The 18,190-nt window shown below is 36.2% G+C and overlaps 1 protein-coding gene across 3 annotated transcripts in view; it reads left to right on the forward strand.

Annotated features, from left to right (window-relative positions):
* The window catches only part of pvrl2l (PVR cell adhesion molecule related 2 like), a 603,137-nt gene extending 586,129 nt beyond the window's left edge, over window positions 1–17,008 (forward strand). For 2 of the 3 annotated variants that reach the window (XM_038302856.1, XM_038302857.1), the window contains exons 9-10: window positions 1,603–1,698; window positions 14,684–17,008. In XM_038302856.1, coding sequence (XP_038158784.1) covers window positions 1,603–1,698; window positions 14,684–14,848 — 261 coding nt within the window. In that variant the 3' untranslated portion in view covers window positions 14,849–17,008. The remainder of the gene's footprint in view (window positions 1–1,602; window positions 1,699–14,683) is intronic. The other variant, XM_038302858.1, reaches the window with a different exon arrangement.
* The last annotated feature ends 1,182 nt before the right edge of the window (window positions 17,009–18,190 follow it).

The following is an 18,190-nucleotide window of genomic DNA, read 5'->3' on the forward strand; positions in this document are numbered from 1 at the left end:
AATGGAATGAAGTATAAGCAGATCCAGATGCCAAGAAATGTAAAACCAGAATTTTATTTTTTTTAAACAAATGTTTCCAACTCTTTATACCTTAATAACATCAAACTACAGCCACAGAGATTCACGTTGGTTTTTAATTTCTGATTAATAGAATATAGCTGCTGAGATGAAGCCAATCTTTTTACATCAACCAAGACAGTGGTATCCGGTTTTATCATCGGTAATTGTTTTGAAAGTAGAACAATAATCAACAAAGCTTAAAAAGCAACACTTTTTTGAAATACCTGAAAGTTTTTAAATACCTAAGATACAATTAGTTATGTTAAAACATGTTTACCTTATGGTGCATCATAAGCAACCGTGGCACAGCTGTCCTCATTAGTTTGATTAATTACTTTAAATATTTGACAAACTATATTTCTATGGTTCTGGAATCTGTTTTATTTCTTTAAGAAAAAAATATTTCTACAAAAACAAACAAGCAGCACAAAAATCTATAGTTAAAAAAAACTGAAGACTTTTAAGGATAATTTTCTATTTTATAAATAATTCTTAATAGGAAAGTTTGCTCAGGTTTTATGTCTGTTTTGGGCGACCTTCCTAAAAATCAGAAAAGAGCTGAAACCATTAATTAGATCAATTAATATTGTTTAAATTTTAATTTGAAAATCTCCTGGATTGTACGTATAGAGACACTCTGTAGACTTTACAATTTATCAAGTGGTTTGTGGCTACTTATGATTTCTTTGGAGTTTTCAGTTTATCTAGAAGCCGATAAGAGGCTAGTATTTGGGGTTTTATCTCTAAATGCTTTTTCTTTATTTGAAATATTAGAGGCAGCCTCTCCGATGCACAAAGGAGACGATCACAGAATCTGCAAGAATAGTATTCATGATAAAAGGCAGAAAACCTTCTCTGCATGAAAAAAGGGAGAATAAACTACACTTTATGAGAGGATAAGCTGAGCCTGCTTCAGCTCTACATTCACTTTGAATATCTTTGAATAAAACATCCAAAAGGAACCAGGTAAACCTCAGTAGTTACAACTTTCTTTGTTTCATCTATCAAAGCCTTAATCTGTGGAGGGGAACAAGAAAATCAGAGGTTCTTGTAGTCAAGTTGTGTTTAAAGTGAACATTTATAGGCCTGATTTGGGGAAAACACGCGTGAGAAAGCTCCAGTAATTTAGGTCAAATTGCAGCTGAGCGAATGTAGTTTAAGTGCCACAGTAATTGCTTAATTGCAGTGAATGGTATGAAAAACACAAGAGCTTTAAAGTTCAAGTCTGTCCTTGTTTAAAACAATAATTTTTTTAAAGCAAGTCAACGTAGAGTGTCTGCTCTTTGTGTGTTAATGGCGAGGCTGTTGAAAACAACAAAGCTGAAGGATGCGAATCAGTGTTTGCGTAAGTGAAGGGTTGTGCTTCTCTTTTCAAAGGGTTGTGTAGTCCAAGTCGGAGCGTTCCTGAAGACAGCTGTGTTATCTCGTGGACAGATCCTCTTGAATTGTTTCAAAGGCTCTCTCCTGTCTTCTCCACTTGACTGCTTGTTTCTGTGCTGTTTTGTGTTTTGCTCTCCTCGCCGCTGATTTCTGTGCATGCAGCTGAACAAGCCGTCAGAGCCGCCCACAGCCACTGAGATTGTGCCTCTGAGCCCAGGAGAGGTTTACTACGAGCCCACAGGGGGAGAGCCTGTCACAGTAACCAACACACACTGTTTATGCACAAACACAAATGTGCACACAGATGTTAAACAAATGTTTTTATTTTAAGACTGCGACTCATACAGTGACACTGTGTGCATGTGAGGACTTTTACTGGCTGCTTGTAAGGAGTGTTTGGTATCTGCTTTGCTCCAGCCAATCAAAAGTTGTTAAAGGGATAGTTCAGTTTAGTTTTTTGTTGTTTTTTTTAAAGTGAAGTTATGTGGAGTAGTCAGGAGAAGTTTGTAACCCTTCAGCAATGCAGTTTAATATTAATATACTCCATTTTTGGTCCTTTGGTGAGAGAGTTCTGGCATCAACACTTCTGCAGTTTTGCTTTCAGACAGTAAAAATTTCTGCACTGGAAAAAATCGAAATCTAGATAAGTAATTTTTTCTTTAAATAAGTGCATTTGTTCTTGAATTGAGGAGGTAAAAGAGACATTTTGCCAATGGAACAAGACAATTTAGATTTAAAATAAGAAAACACAATTACATTGTTTTATTTCAAGTGCATATTATCTAATTGTCTTATTTTAAGAGTAAAAGTACTCATTCCATTGGCAAACTATCTAATTTACCTACTTAAAGTAAGGATAAATGCACTTAATTTAAGAAATTCTTACTTATTTCTAGATTGTTTTTGCAGTGTGCCACATTTCAGTGAGACAAGTAAAGGACTTTTTACCAGTTGGATGTTCCTCCTCCTACTAGGCAGTTTCCTGGGGCCCCTAGTTCCTGAGGGCCCCATAAAACTCTGTTTACATGTATGGTTAATACAACTATTCCTTATGTGTGCACATTGGTTATGTTTCTGATAACAGCCGAATTACTGTGCATGTGGAGAAAGGTCCAAACAGACAGCAGCAAACCATTTGAAAACAAATAATGAGAAGAATAGTGTTGCCAACTTAACGCTTTAGTCTCTATATTTAGTGATTTTCAGACCCCTCTAGCACTTTGATGTTAAAAAGGCACCTAGCACAAAATCTAGCGACTTTATGTGCTAGTAGAGACTTTGGGAACTATATATAAAAGCAGAACTCTGCTCTCCAGAGCAAGTAGATTGGTAACCCCACCTCCTGCTCTCCTCTATCTTGTCTGCTGTCATGATTCATGCAGCTATTATGTTAGGTTCGAAAATGTAGGTTCGTAAAAGAGAGACTGAGTTCACACAGAGAGGGATTTTCAAACAGCTTCTGCATTGGTGTGCATGTATTTTATTTAAGAAAGAAGTCAAAACAGACATATGCAAATATAAGATGTAGAGATTTTTGTGCAAGCAAAAGTTCATTTTTAAAACTACTTTACTATAAATCTTCCTGCTCTGAGTTGCTTTTAGCATCGTTTCACTTTCAAAATGTCTCCCAGTTCTCTTCAAGCAAATTCCTGCAGCTGCTGTTCACTGCAGATCATAAACTGATCATAAAGCATCCTTTTAAATCTGTTACAGCTGAAAATATGGTCTCATTTTCTTCCCATATATGTCCTGCATCAAACATCAGGTCATTATGTCACTCATTGACAGACCCCTGAAGGGGCCAATTTACATTCATATGTGCTCCAAATATGAACACTGGTTAAAACCAAGGACATGAAATGAAACCAGCTCTCTTTACAGCTTATTTTAGTTAATTTGTTGATTTGATTTGAATAAATTGGGATCCTTGAAACCTCTTCTATACAGATCTTGCAAACCAAAACTGAAAAAAAGAAAATAGAAATGATTTTCCAGGTTATTTGCTATGTTAAGCAAAGCCAGTAAGTTATTAAATAACTTAATTTGAAAGCTTAGATTATTTTACTTTGGGCTCAAGCACAGATTTATTCTACAATAAAACAAATTTACCAGAGTTAGTTGTAGTTTTCCTGCCATTTCTTCTTTGAAAATATTTCCCTTTCAGATTCAATGTTTATATGATATTGACCTTTATCTTTAACGTACTCCAACAATTATCAATGGTATTTATACTGAACTTTCAATTAGCCAATTATTGAGTTATGATGTGGAGATGTTTTTTTCCAGCTGCAGAGAAATGTTTAAGGTCATTGTCATGTTGGAATAGTAATAACTAAAGTCAGATTTGTCTCTGGGTGCTTTAGATTTTCTTTATTTTCCAGTTTCATATGCATCAAGGCTGTTTCTCACTGTGGAAACACTTTTCCTTCTCTAAACATGAGGTGCATGTCTGTAGCCAGACAGTTCTACTGTAACTAGTTCTAAAAAAAAAGACATGGTTCCTCAACGCAGCTCTTTTCTCCAGGCTGTCATACTTCAGGCTTGAATTTGCTGCTTTTCATTCCTGTACAGATTTAAAGGTTGTCTTATTTCTAGCCATTGCTGACTAGGCTTGTTAATTCATCCGAGTCTTTGCAGGTCTTCTTGGAGTACCAGTTTTCTTAACCGGGTCTCTGCCAGGCTTGTTCTTGTTTACTTGTAACATTTCTCTCTCCAATTCTTCACAAACTGTTCTTTTCTAGTCTAAACTTTACTTTTATGACCCTTTCGTAAGACACCACTCAAATCCATCCCAAAGGATTCATAATAATATTAAATTGTGGGGAAAAATAGCTTTATACCTTATTTTACAAGCTTTTATCATTAAAGGAAAAGTCTGGTCAGCAAGGAATGGTCAATGGATCAATATCTATACCCAACACTAATACGTTCATGGTGATTTGATAAATTTAGCATTAATCAGTAAAAAAATAAAAATAATAATTTTTCGTCACGATCAATGAGTCCATTTTTGCCCAAATATAGTAACCCCTCCCTCCTGCCGTCTTCCGGCAGTGACGTCACGGTGCGGTAAGCCTAGCGCCATTCTCCCCGCTTTACAAGCAAAATCAATGGGAACTACTAGACACATCTGCAATCAACAACAATTATTGAAGATTTCCAGAGGACTTCACCATTGAAATTCACCAGAGCTATAGTGAAACTGACAATGCCCACGTGCATGGCAGCTGGATGCTGGAATACATCGGGTAAAAGTGAAAAAAAAAGAGTTATTCCACCTTTCTGATTCCTGATCCTCCACGGACGGGTTGGTCGTTGGATCGCCAACTTGAAGAGGGAGGATTTGCCATCGAACTTCTGGCCAGAGAAAAAAACCCGTAATATGTAGCCAACATTTGGAAGAAGAATGTTTTCAAGATGACTTAGATAATAGCGCGTTGTGACAAACACCAGATACAGAAATTACTCTGAATTAAAAACACTGTAGTTTTTATAATTTCATATTTAGTCATTGTCTTGTAACAAATGCTTCTGATGGATGAGCTTGCTGTGATGATTTCCACTTGTATTCCGTTGTTGACTCTTCAGCAATACCTCACACTGAACATGCATGCAGCGACAGTAAAAGATAAAAACTCGCTCCTGACAAGCAGACAAGATCCGAGCAAGCTCCTATGTCAGAGGATGAAGGAGAGCAGATACGGGTAGTCACACAAAAAGAAACAGACCTACACTAAAAACAGGCCAAGACCCAAGATCTATAACCAAAGATGTTGATGGCAGCAGCACAGCTGATATTTCAATCCAGCATGGAGTCACAGCCAAACAGGACCCGGCATATGAAGCTACTATGACAAGAAAAAAAGAGCAAACTGCAGAATGGGAGAATTGAGATAGAATGAAGCAGAATGAGGAAAAGTGGTCCCTATGCCCTCCAGAAGTTTAAGCCTATAGCAGCATCAATGTAGAAATTCGCTCAGGATAATCTTACTATTTTGGACAATGTATAAAAAAGGTAGAGCAGTCCCTCTGAGTACCACCCATGTGTAGGAGGACTTATAACTTTATTAGGTACACTTGACTAGTACCATGTTAATTGTCCTTTTTGCCCTTAAATTTGACCTAATTCTTCATGTCATCAATGCAGTAATGTGTTTGAAAGATGTATCAATCAGGTCCATATTATGAAAGCATCAAGCAGTTGCTGCAGATCCACACTTTCAAGAGGCACTTAAAACAGCGAGTCTCTAAACCAGCAAAGTTTTTCCAATCAGTTGTCATAATTAGTTTTGTTTTAAAGTAGAAGCGCCTTTCTCCCCGCGTTACAAGCAAAATCAGTGGGAACTACTAGACACATCTGCAATCAACAACAATTATTGAAGATTTCCAGAGGACTTCGTCATTGAAATTCACCAGAGCTATAGTGAAACTGACAATGCCCACGTGCATGGCAGCTGGATGTTGGAATACATCGGGTAAAAGTGGAAAGAAAATGAGTTTTTTCACCTTTCCGATTCCTGATCCTCCATGGACGGGTTGGTCGTTAGATTGTCAACTTGAAGAGGGAGGATTTGCGATCGAACTTCCGGCCAGAGAAAAAACCCGTAATATGTAGCCAACATTTGGAAGAAGAATGCTTTCAAGATGACTTGGATAATAGCGCGTTGTGACAAACACCAGATACAGCACTGGGACTTGATCAACAGCCGATACCGCACCGTGACGTCACCAACCAGTAGGTGGCAGTAGTGTTCTTTGACAAACATGGATGCCTCCAGTAAAGCACATTCAAATGAAAATTACTGTTAATTAAAAACACTAATTTATTGAACAGTATGTAATAATTTCATATTTAAAGGAATAGTACACCCAAAACATGATTAGCCTTCATTTTCTACTCACCCCCATGCTGAACAACACCCTGGAGTACTTTTTTGTACTACAGGTGCTGGTCATAAAATTAGAATATCATGAAAAAGTAGATTGATTTCAGTAATTCCATTTAAAAAGTGAAACTTGTATATTATATTCATACATTACATACAAACTCATATATTTCAGATGTTTATTTTGTTTAATTTTGATGATTACAAATGACAACAAATGAAAATCTCAAATTCATCATATCAGAAAATTAGAATATTTTGAAAAGGTTCAAAATTGATGGCCCCTGGTGCCACACTCTAATCAGCTAATTAACTCAAACCACCTGCAAAAGCCTTTAAATGGTCTTTCAGTCTAGTTCTATAGGCTACACAATCATGGGGAAGACTGCTGACTTGACAGTTGTCCAAAAGACGACCATCGACACCTTGCACAAGGAGGGCAAGACACAAAAGGTCATCGCTAAAGAGGCTGGCTGTTCACAGAGCTCAGTGTCCAAGCACATTAATAGAGAGGCGAAGGGAAGGAAAAGATGTGGTCGAAAAAAGTGTACAAGCAAGAGAGATAACCGCACCCTGGAGAGGATTGTGAAACAAAACCCCTTCAAAAATGTGGGGGAGATTCACAAAGAGTGGACTGCAGCTGGAGTGAGTGCTTCAAGAACCACCACACACAGACGTATGAAAGACATGGGTTTCTGCTGTCGCATTCCTTGTGTCAAGCCACTCTTGAACCACAGACAGCGTCAGAAGCGTCTTGCCTGGGCTAAAGAGAAACAGGACTGGACTGCTGGTGAGTGGTCCAAAGTCATGTTCTCTGATGAAAGTAAATTTTGCATTTCCTTTGGAAATCAAGGTCCCAGAGTCTGGAAGAAAAGAAGAGAGGCACTTCATCCACGTTGCTTGAAGTCCAGTGTAAAGTTTCCACAGTCAGTGATGGTTTGGGGTGCCATGTCATCTGCTGGTGTTGGTCCATTGTGTTTTCTGAGGTCCAGGGTCAACGCAGCCACATACCAGGAAGTTTTAGAGCACTTCATGCTTCCTGCAGCTGACCAACTTTTTGGAGATGCAGATTTCATTTTCCAACAGGACTTGGCACCTGCACACAGTGCCAAAGCTACCAGTACCTGGTTGAAGGACCATGGTATCCCTGTTCTTAATTGGCCAGCAAACTCTCCTGACCTTAACCCCATAGAAAATCTATGGGGTATTGTGAAGAAGAAGATGCAATACACCAGACCCAACAATTCAGAAGAGCTAAAAGCCACTATTAGAGCAACCTGGGCTATCATAACACCTGAGCAGTGCCACAGACTGATCGACTCCATGCCACGCCGCATTGCTGCAGTAATACAGGCCAAAGGAGGCCCAACTAAATACTGAGTGCTGTACATGCTCATACTTTTCATGTTCATACTTTTCAGTTGGCCAACATTTCTATAAATCCTTTGTTTTTATTGGTCTTCAGTAATATTCTAATTTTCTGATATGATGAATTTGAGATTTTCATTTGTTGTCATTTGTAATCATCAAAATTAAACAAAATAAACATCTGAAATATATGAGTTTGTATGTAATGTATGAATATAATATACAAGTTTCACTTTTTAAATGGAATTACTGAAATCAATCTACTTTTTCATGATATTCTAATTTTATGACCAGCACCTGTATTCCTTTAAAGTACTTTCAGAAGTTTGAATTGTGAATATGAGCGGACTTTTCCTCTAAAGCAAAATGTTGCCCTGCTGGGGTTAGTGGTGCTGCTTAGTATCTATTAAAAGAGAAATTGAGGTTGACCCTTGTATTATTTCTTTCTTTTTTGAATTTCTAAGTCTTTTTTTGAATGTAAAGCGCCATCATCTAAGCTTTCTAAATGAATTTATGTTTCAAAATCCCTTTGCTCCAAGTCCTTTTAATTCTTTCTAAGTTTGTGGTGGTAAAGACATGATTTTTCTGTTGCTGTTTCATCAGGTTCCTATCTTTTCTGTAGGGATCAAATGCTGCATCAACTGGTGCATTTGTTTTAAAGCCCTTAAGCTTTTCTGAGATCCAATCGGCACTCTGTAAAACTTCTTTGACCTGGTCTTAATTTTAGGACTATTTTAGAGTGAATTCCTCAAGGTCCACAAAAAGTTACTAAGGGGCCCTAACAGTCAGTTTGTTCATTTATGGTTGATTAGATCAATTTGAACTTAACTTCCTATAAAATAAACTGTCTTTTAGTCAGATCCATCTCTGGTTCAGTTGCTCTTCCTTTGTTGTACTGTCCAACACTAACAACATGTTTATGCTGCTTTATAAGTCCAGGCTTAATGACCAGATTGTGTTAAAGACCAGCTGAGCTCCCTTATAGAGCTTTAGACCAACAGGGTGAAAAATATCATCAAACTAACCGTAAGCTGTTTTCTGGAAAGGAGAGAATCTTTTGTGCAGAAAGATTATCGTTCTCTATCTTATCTGATGACACTGCAGTAACATCAGTGTTAACCTCTTTTACAGCAGCCATTGCTTATTTGGCCACCTAACGCATCCTTAGCTGCTCTTAGCCTGAAGCTAGGTACAAATGGTTCCCCTGTGATCTCAAAGATCTCTTGAGAATCTGTCTTGTCCAGAGAGCAGCCAGTTTCTCAGATCTTTCCTTTTCGCACTATAAAGATAATCTCCATCATCTCAGAGGTTTTTTTCAAGTTTATTTTTGTTTTCCAGGGAACCTATTTTCCTGAGCTTTGAGGTATAATCCAATAATTCACTAAGGATGATTTTTTTTCATAATTACAGTCCAAGAATCACAGCTTTCATCTCTTGTAAGTGTAAAAGTAGAAGGTCTGTTTTCCGTTATCTGATCAGCATCAGATTCTAAAATTATCTAAACTTAAATAAAGGTTGTTAAAAATAAATAAGCTTTGTGATAAACTAACTGCTAATAATTTAACATTTTATAGAACTGTCTGTACCAGCAATATATTCATGCTTTCATTTTCTGTATGACACTATATCAAATGTCTCTGGTATTCTAGAGACGAGTTTCTTGTCTTCACAATGTATATCCGAGGTGTCCCTGTCCACATCAGCCCACATCACTAACCTTCCACCTCTGTGCTCCACAGATGGTGTGAAGTTGTTCTGCTAATCAGCTTTTTGCTTTTCTGCTGTTGTGGTTTAGTTCATTAAGTCAAACATCTCCAATTCAATCTCTTCTCCAGGAGGGACATCGTTCCAGAAGTTTTATGGCTTAGTTACAGACAGGCGGGGATTTACCATTATGCGATACTGGGCAGTTGCCCAGGGCTCCAAGTACCCGGGGGCCTGTTTACATGTATAGTTAATACAACTGTTACTTAATTTTGATAAAAAAATTTTTTGCTAGAATACATCAGAAGGCTTGTAATATTTCATTTTAAAAAAGTGCCTTTTTTCTGCTAGTGGATACTTTGGAGACAACATCTAAAAGCAGCGAACTCTGCTCTCCAGAGCAAGTAGATTGGTAACTCCGCCTCCTGCTCTCCTCTATCTTGTCTGCTGTCATGATTCATGCAGCTATTATTTCATCCAAATGAAAAATGGAGAACAGATAAGCAGATCATGGCTTGTCTACAGTGAAAAGAAGGACTGGGTTATTTACTTTGGCCTTTTTGGAAACACAGGAAGGAGCAATCAGCTAAGTGAGCTTAGTGCTTGGAAAAAATCTTTCATTCCTTTAGAGACAGCATGAAAAGTCAGCTGAGTACAAAACATAGAGAGGAAAACAAAAAGAAAAGGGACAAGAAGAGAGGGACACAACCTAGAACAGATAATGGATGTCTATTCTATTACATTCAGAGGACCTCCTGCCTGTCTTTGCCTAGGGCCCCAAATTTCCTAAATCCGCCCCTGGTTACAAGTAACTCCACATATAAGGCGATCTGACTTATTTCTTTCTCCACAATTACATAATATTAAAAAAAAATAAATGTTAGAACTATAAATTTACAGTCATTTTTACAATTTTTCAAGGCTGCACTTTTAAAAAAGATGAAATTGTTTCTTTTTGTTTTACACTTGTGTAATCAAAATGACAAATAAAATCTGTCCAAGTGTAATAAGGGGACTTTATCCTTTAATTCTTTGAAATTTTTTAAATTAATTAAATTATTAAAATTATTGATTAAAAAATGTTTTATCAAAGCGCCTGTATCATGCAAAAGCAATTATGTCACCGATGGAAGTATCTTATATTGTTATTCCTTCAGGAAAACCTGAATTCAGTCCCTCCCTATCCTGAAAAAAAAAAAGAGTGGCTTTTTTTAGCTAATGTCTAAGTTAATTTCTTAAAATGTGTTTTCGGCTGCGGGACGTCTCTGATTTCATTTGGCAAAAGCCTGATCGCCAGAAGCACTGTTATACTGTGACATCATGAAATAGGCGGCACCAACACTAGTACAGGCGGCGCCGCAGCAAAGACAAATCCTAGATAAGGAAATAGGGGGGAATTTATGTTGAAATATGGTTATTCAAATATATAGAATGGATAAAGCCAGACAATTTATCATAGAAAAAGCTGTTGTTACTTAAATGTTGAATCAACACCAGGTTTTCAACTATAACCGATTCAATGTTAATTCAGCTATTTTCTAAATTTAGATCTACATGTACATTTGTGTTATTATGTTGATTTAAAGTCAAAGAAGCAATATTGATTCTTGTACATTTAATATATATTAAAGCAATGAAACCCATGAGAAAAACTTCACAGATTAGTTTCTGGTAATAGTTCCACACTATAATATAACATTACAAGTTTTTGATTCAATTCTGGTGTTAAAAAATGGTTGGCAGATATCATTTAAAGTAATTTTAAAAAAAAAATCCTAAATTTCCATATTTCCAAGAATGTGTGAACACAAACTTACAAATGAACATATTGCATTAAGATTTATTTTATTTAGGCAAACAGTCATAGGTCAAGACAGATGTGGGTGACATGCTGACAAATATCATTTGTGATATCAGGTCGACACCGTAGGTTTTTAAGGTAAATTAAGATAACCAGATGAGGCAGTTTGAAAGCACATGGTTTAATGTCAGGGATCTAATATTGTCACTGTGGCTTTGAGAGATCTTTACAGTCTTGAATTAATTTCTTAAAGAGGTTTGGGTATTACCACTATTTTATTGACCAGTTAACCAGCTAAGAGTGTGTATAGTACTAACCGGGGTACCGTCAAATGCAGGCTGAGTGGGAGTGGCAGCCTAGTGGCATAGAGCTTCGAATCCTAAGGTTGAGTGAGTTTGAAACCCACTTCCACAGACTGTCACTCTGGCTCTCTGAGAAAGACCCTTGGCATCCCACAATGGCAGCCCACTGCTCCCCAAGGGGATGGGTTAAATGCAGAGGTCAATTTCTCCAATGTGAGATCAATAAAGTTAAATCAGCTAGCGGCTGGCTAGCGCAAATAGTAAGTCACCTGTCCTGCAAACAGGAAGCCTGGGTTCATATCCCAGCTGGGGGGAATGAGCTGCCAGTGTGGGTCCTTAGGCAAGACGCTTCACGCTAAATGCCTGCGATGGCGGCCTAGCAGTTAGTGCGCCGCGCTTGGAATCCTTAGGTTCTGAATTTGAGCCCCACTCCCACGGACTGTCACTCGAGCCCCCTGAGCAAGGACCCTTAATCCCACACTGCTTCCCTGGCGCACAATGGCAGCACACTGCTGTTGATCTGCACTTGTGACAATGTAAGGACAATTAAAAAAAAGGCTGCAAAGCCAGCAGCAACAAATGCATACATTGATTCAATAAAGTCTATCATTAAAATCCAACAACAAAACATTGATTTTATGATTTAAGGCAAAAAAAATTTTTTTTTTACCATATTTATCATTGAATTAATAGGTTTTACCATCACTGTTGTCTTTCTTCAGGGTTGGATGAAAACAACTAATATTGCATAAAACACGAATACTCCTTAGTGGCAAAGCAATATTTCATCCTATACGCTTTGAGTTGACTTTGGAAAGCTTAGAAAAGAAGAAATAGTGACTTTAAGAAGTTGATGTTTATAGTTTCCCCTCATAGAGACCTTGCTGTTTCTTTAAGCATTTCAACATCAGTAAATCTGCTTCGAGGTCCATGGATGGAAAGCTTGGCATCCATCTTGATTTTTTTTCCCACAAGGAAATAATATTTTTCTCTGTAGAATGTCCAAAAGCTGCTACTTTTACAGACTTGGTCATAGAAATGTTGATCATCTGATGAGATGATTTTTCATGGCAGCACGTTGAAGTAAAAGAATTTTTGAAAAGTTAGCCTCAAGCTGCCCTTGTTCTATTTCTTTTTTTTTTTTCTTTTTTTTTTTATCAAAACAATACACATTTACAGATCAGTTTTCTACAAACATTTAAATAACCTGTTGGTTTTATTTAAAATAATCAATATTTAGTTGTCCAGTCTTCCACAGCTACCATCCTGCAACTTTTAGATGCATCTCTTCTCTAACACCCCTGAATCTAAAGGCTCAATCCCCTCATTTAGCTCAGCGGAGGCAGGATAACGACACACTCATTTCATATTCAGGTGTGTTTAAAATGGTGTGCATCAGTAAAGTGCAGGATAGTTGCTCTTGATTGAGTATCCCTGTTATATGTGTTATATTATGCTTGGACTTGATTGAAGCAAAGCAGAATCACCAAAATACACTAAAGAGTTGCATTTCGAATACTATTTTTATTTTATAGTTAAATACAAAAATAGGTAACTAGAACAAGACTCATAAATGACTAATAGAGAGCTGTCAAATCTTTTTTACTTTCTTCTTCATTTCAATATGCTGTTGGAAACTACAGGAGTGAGGAAAACAATTTAGTTGATTTCCCATTTGTTGAGAGACTTGCTGGCTTAAAATACTATTTTGTTTTCTTTGATAAAGGCCTGACCACAGCTATAATGAGATATTGATGCACACAGTAGGTTTTTGTTTTATATTGCATGTTACTGTCAGTACAGAAAAGGATTAGGGCCACTGAAAAAAAAGTTAACAGATTTTTAAAAAAAAGATAGAATTCTGAAATTAAAGTTATAATTTTGAGAAAAAAAAAGTCATAATTCTAAGATTAAAGTCAGAATTCTGAGAAAAAATGTCAGAATTCTGAGATTAAAGTCAGAATTAAGAGGAAAAAGTCAGAATTCTGAGATTGAATTCAGAATTACGAGGAAAAAGTCAGAATTCTGAGAAAAAAGTCAAAATTCTGAGAAAAAAGTCAAAATTCTGAGATTATAGTCAAAATTCTGAGATTAAAGTCAAAATTCTGAGAAAAAAAAGCAGAATTCTGAGATTAAAGTCAGAATTATGAGGAAAAAGTCAGAATTCTGAAATTAAAGTCATAATTTTGAGGAAAAAAAGTAATAATTCTAAGATTAAAGTCAGAATTCTGAGAAAAAATGTCAGAATTCTGAGATTAAAGTCAGAATTAAGAGGAAAAAGTCAGAATTCTGAGATTAAATTCAGAATTACGAGGAAAAAGTAAAAATTCTGAGATTAAAGTCAAAATTCTGAGAAAAAAAGCAGAATTCTGAGATTAAAGTCAGAATTATGAGGAAAAAGTCAGAATTCTGAAATTAAAGTCATAATTTTGAGAAAAAAAGTAATAATTCTAAGATTAAAGTCATAATTCTGAGAAAAAATGTCAGAATTCTGAGATTAAAGTCAGAATTACGAGGAAAAAGTCAGAATTCTGAGATTAAAGTCAGAATTCTGAGATTAAAGTCAGAATTCTGAGAGAGAAAAAAAGCAGAATTCTGAGATTAAAGTCAGAATTATGAGAGAGAGAAAAAAGTCAGAATTCTGGGAAAAAGTCAGAATTCTGAGAAAAAAAGTCAGAATTCTGAGATTAAAGTCAAAATTCTGAGGGGAAAAAAGCAGAATTCTGAGATTAAAGTCAGAATTATGAGGAAAAAAAAGTCATAATTCTAAGATTAAAGTCAGAATTCTGAGAAAAAAAGTCAGAATTCTGAAATTAAAGTCATAATTTTGAGAAAGAAAATCATAATTCTAAGATTAAAGTCAGAATTCTGAGAAAAAAATGTCAGAATTCTGAGATTAAAGTCAGAATTACGAGGAAAAAGTCAGAATTTAAACTGAAAAAATATTTAAAAATCAGTTAATTTTTTTTTGGTTTCTTTAGTGGCCCTATTCCTCTTCTGTGCTGTCAGTCTACGCCAACCCTACCTAAAAAAAAAAACTGGAAAAGCCTAAAAAAATAGAAATAAACCACTATTAATGTAAAGAGGACACATTTTGGATTAGCTGTGGGACTTTTTAAATTCTGTCATTTTTATCCTCATCAAATATTTGATTCTAAAAATGACTGTGTTGAACTTTTCAGATCATGGATGAGGAGGCCACCGAAGCTCTGAACGGTGGAGCCCCTCCTGTCCGGAACAAGGATGCTGCTGACAGTCACCACGGCAACGATTCGTCCAACCACGGGCCCTCATCTGCCAACATTCCTCGTGGCGAGAGCTTTGTATCCACCCCCATGTATGTGTAACCGTAGCAACAAAACCACCACATCAGAGGCGGACGGGAAAGTTTCAGGTCACCGAAATCAGCAAGAAAACAACAGGAGAGACCACGACACCTGTTTCCACTTTTTATTGTGAATTTAACCTTTAAAGTTTTAAAGTAACCTGCTTATGGATGGTATTAGATGATTTTCTTTCTAAGTGGGAGACATGGGTTAAAGTGTATTCACGTTTCCTTTCATGTTTACAACTTAGCTGAACTTTTATTTCAGGAGGAATTTACAAAGCTCGCTTAACAGAAACATCAAGCCTTTTTTTTGTTTTTTTTTAAAGCTCTTGTGACATTAAGTTAGTTTAAGTTGCAACCTTCTCAAGCCAGAAAGCCTTTGAAATCATATGTGATGACGCATAAGATGAGGCGGGCTTTAAAATGCAGTGCTGATTGTAATATAGGCGGACCGGAGCTCTGATGGGTAACTAATTGAAATCCACACAAACACCAAAAACAGCCAGAAAACCACCTAGTTTTGGGTTTAACAAAGTGTTTTATGCAACGTTTGTGCCATGACTTTTAACTTCACATAATTGTTATTAATGTATGAGAGGGAGCTCGTCTGTTTACAGCCATGGCCATGGGACATAGTAGTTAGTAGTTTTTGTTGGTTTTTTTTTAGAATACTTTAATCCATTTTAATTCCAACTTCTGTTATTGGGAAACTTCAGTTATTGGGAAAGTACATCCACCTCTGATCTGTTCTGAAAACAGAAGCTTTCACATTCCTGCCTCAGCAACACACTGATGAACAATGCCAGAAAGTATTCACACCTCTTTAGTTCTTTCTTTATTAAGACCTCCATTCAGACTTAGCTTTCTTATTGTAAAAAACTTAAAATTAGCCCTTAATCACAACTGAAAACATGCTTAAAGTTATGTCTTTGGATTTATTTTATCTATAAAATCATTTTATCTTAAGTATTCACACTCAAGGATCTTTGCATACGCTATTTGATGTTTTTCTACTTATTTCGCTGAAGATTCTCTTATAATTGGCCATGTTGGATTGGTAGAGACAGGTTGGGCCAATCAGGAGCATTTACATCTGCTCTATGCCCTCCTTTGTTCTCCTGTCTGTATGCTATGGTCACTATCATGTTAAGAGATGGATTGTAGCTAATCGTAATCCTCCCACCTTGCAGACTAGCGTTACCCATTCCAGCATGTTGTTTACAGACAAATCTGTGGGCTTTCTTGCTTGGTTTCTGAGCTGCCATCTGTGAGATCTTTTATAAATAAATACATTACATCCAAGTCATGCTCAGGCTACTAAGTTTCTAATTAAGCTGCAGGTTTTTCAAAGTAGATCAAGGGAAAGCAGATGCATCATGGCTCAGTTACTGCCATAGTTTGCAAAAATGACTAAAAACATGTTTTAGTTGGTCGTCATGGGCTATTTTGAGTTTTTAAGAAAACAATTCACAACTTTGAAATCTCCTAAAATGAGTCTCTTATATAACAAAAAGTAGAAAAGTAAATGTTCTGGCGGCGCTGCTGTCTGAACAGCGGAGGCTTCGTTAGCACGAACAAAGGGGACAAGACAGAATTGGAGGCTCTGTAACCTGGCAACATCACGTAATTAAGATGCTGTGATCCGTATTGGCTGTGTTAATTGCACAAGCTGGTGGCATCACAGCTGTGTAAATCAGCTTGCAACAATAAACACAACAGGGTTAGTAGAAATTCACAAGCTGTCACGCAAAGACACTGTTTTTTTGTTCCCCCTTCATCAAAGTGTTGTGAACTATTTTTAAAAGATATACAGAACATTTGCCATCATGTGTAAGAGTTTAGTACATATTGGAGAAACTGCCATTACAATCATTGCAACTATTTGACATGAAAACACATTCGGATGTGTGCAGATCATTTTTGCATTTTAGCTAATAAGGGGGACAAAAGTTATCCCAACCTCTCTGCCCTAATGTCCTCTGGCTGAAACTAAAAATTGGTCAACACAGATGTCAAACGGTACCAAATGATAACGATTGTAAATAGCATTGATAATATTGATTTATAATATATTGTTGGTGAAATGTGCATATATATAAAAAAAAAATATAAACAGGTTTGGGTGTTATTGGTGCCTCTGTACAGGGGATGAAAGTCAGATAAACGTTGAAAGAAAGACAAAAAAAAAACAAAGTGTATATTACTATTTTTTTTTCCACGAGTACATTAAAGTTGTCACTTAATACGAAGATGTTTTGAGTATAAAAAAAAAATCGATGGTGTGGATTTTATTCCTTGTTCATATTGCTCTGCATGGCATGATCAGTGGCTTGTTGAAACACTTTCCCGAGGCACCTAAAACACTTTTTTCCTCCATATGTCAATAACAGAGGAACATTTGTTTTTATGTGAGGATTTGTGGATTAATTACGTGTAGTCAATATCTTCCCTGCTGTTTGCAACATTCAACTGCAGTATGCTTCATCATTTAGAAATCTTTATTAAGGAAGTGAACTGTTTCTTAAGCTAACAGGTAGTCAGTGAAGCAGCATCTTTTTTTGTAAAATAATTGCTTAGATGTCTTTGGGAACAGACTGGTTTGACTTTAAGTCCAGGAAAGTCCACTTCTTTGATCCATAGGTTGTTAAAATAGTAATACAAAAAAAAAATTTGATAAAGTAATTGGCATAAATAAGGGATAAGATACTTAAAATCTGTTAAAATGTATTAGCAATGCTATAAAGATTTTAGGAAGCTAACGTCTACTCACAGCTTGCAATGACTCAGCAAATTCCAACATTTTCCTACAGCTACATTTATTGATGATGTACTAATGTACTTTTAATAATGCATTACAATATATTATGCTTTTTATTATTTCGTGTTTTTGTTGATTTTAGCATAGATATTGGAACAAGAAAGCTAAGCTGACTGATGGCTGTTCTGTGGTGACGTAGATATTCAGTTTTTAAAACTGAAGCCAGCATGTTGCTAGTAAAAAAATTATTAAATTAATTTGCTTATATTATAATTTTTAAGTTTAGGTTATTTTTATCAACATAAACATGTTCCCGATTGTTTCGAAGTAACTATTAGCATGATTAGCTGTTAGCTAAAGTAGTGGTTAGCTTCCAGTATTTCTCTGTGATTCTTCACAAACTCCTGCAGACGAGAAACTGACTGATCTTAAAGTCGTAGGGAAGTCATATTTAAATGTCAAATCCTTCTGTCTTAATCATTTATATAAATGTACTCTTTATAAGATGGTATTGTCCCAAAATTTCGAAAATTTGTATTAAAAAAGAAAAATCCTGTCTTAAAACCTGTGGGGTTTTTTCGTCATCTTATGCAGGCCAGTTAG

This window comes from Cyprinodon tularosa, unplaced genomic scaffold (assembly GCF_016077235.1).
Source record: "Cyprinodon tularosa strain WSP-4 unplaced genomic scaffold, ASM1607723v1 ctg5, whole genome shotgun sequence".
In the NCBI taxonomy this organism is placed as follows: Eukaryota; Metazoa; Chordata; class Actinopteri; order Cyprinodontiformes; family Cyprinodontidae; genus Cyprinodon; species Cyprinodon tularosa.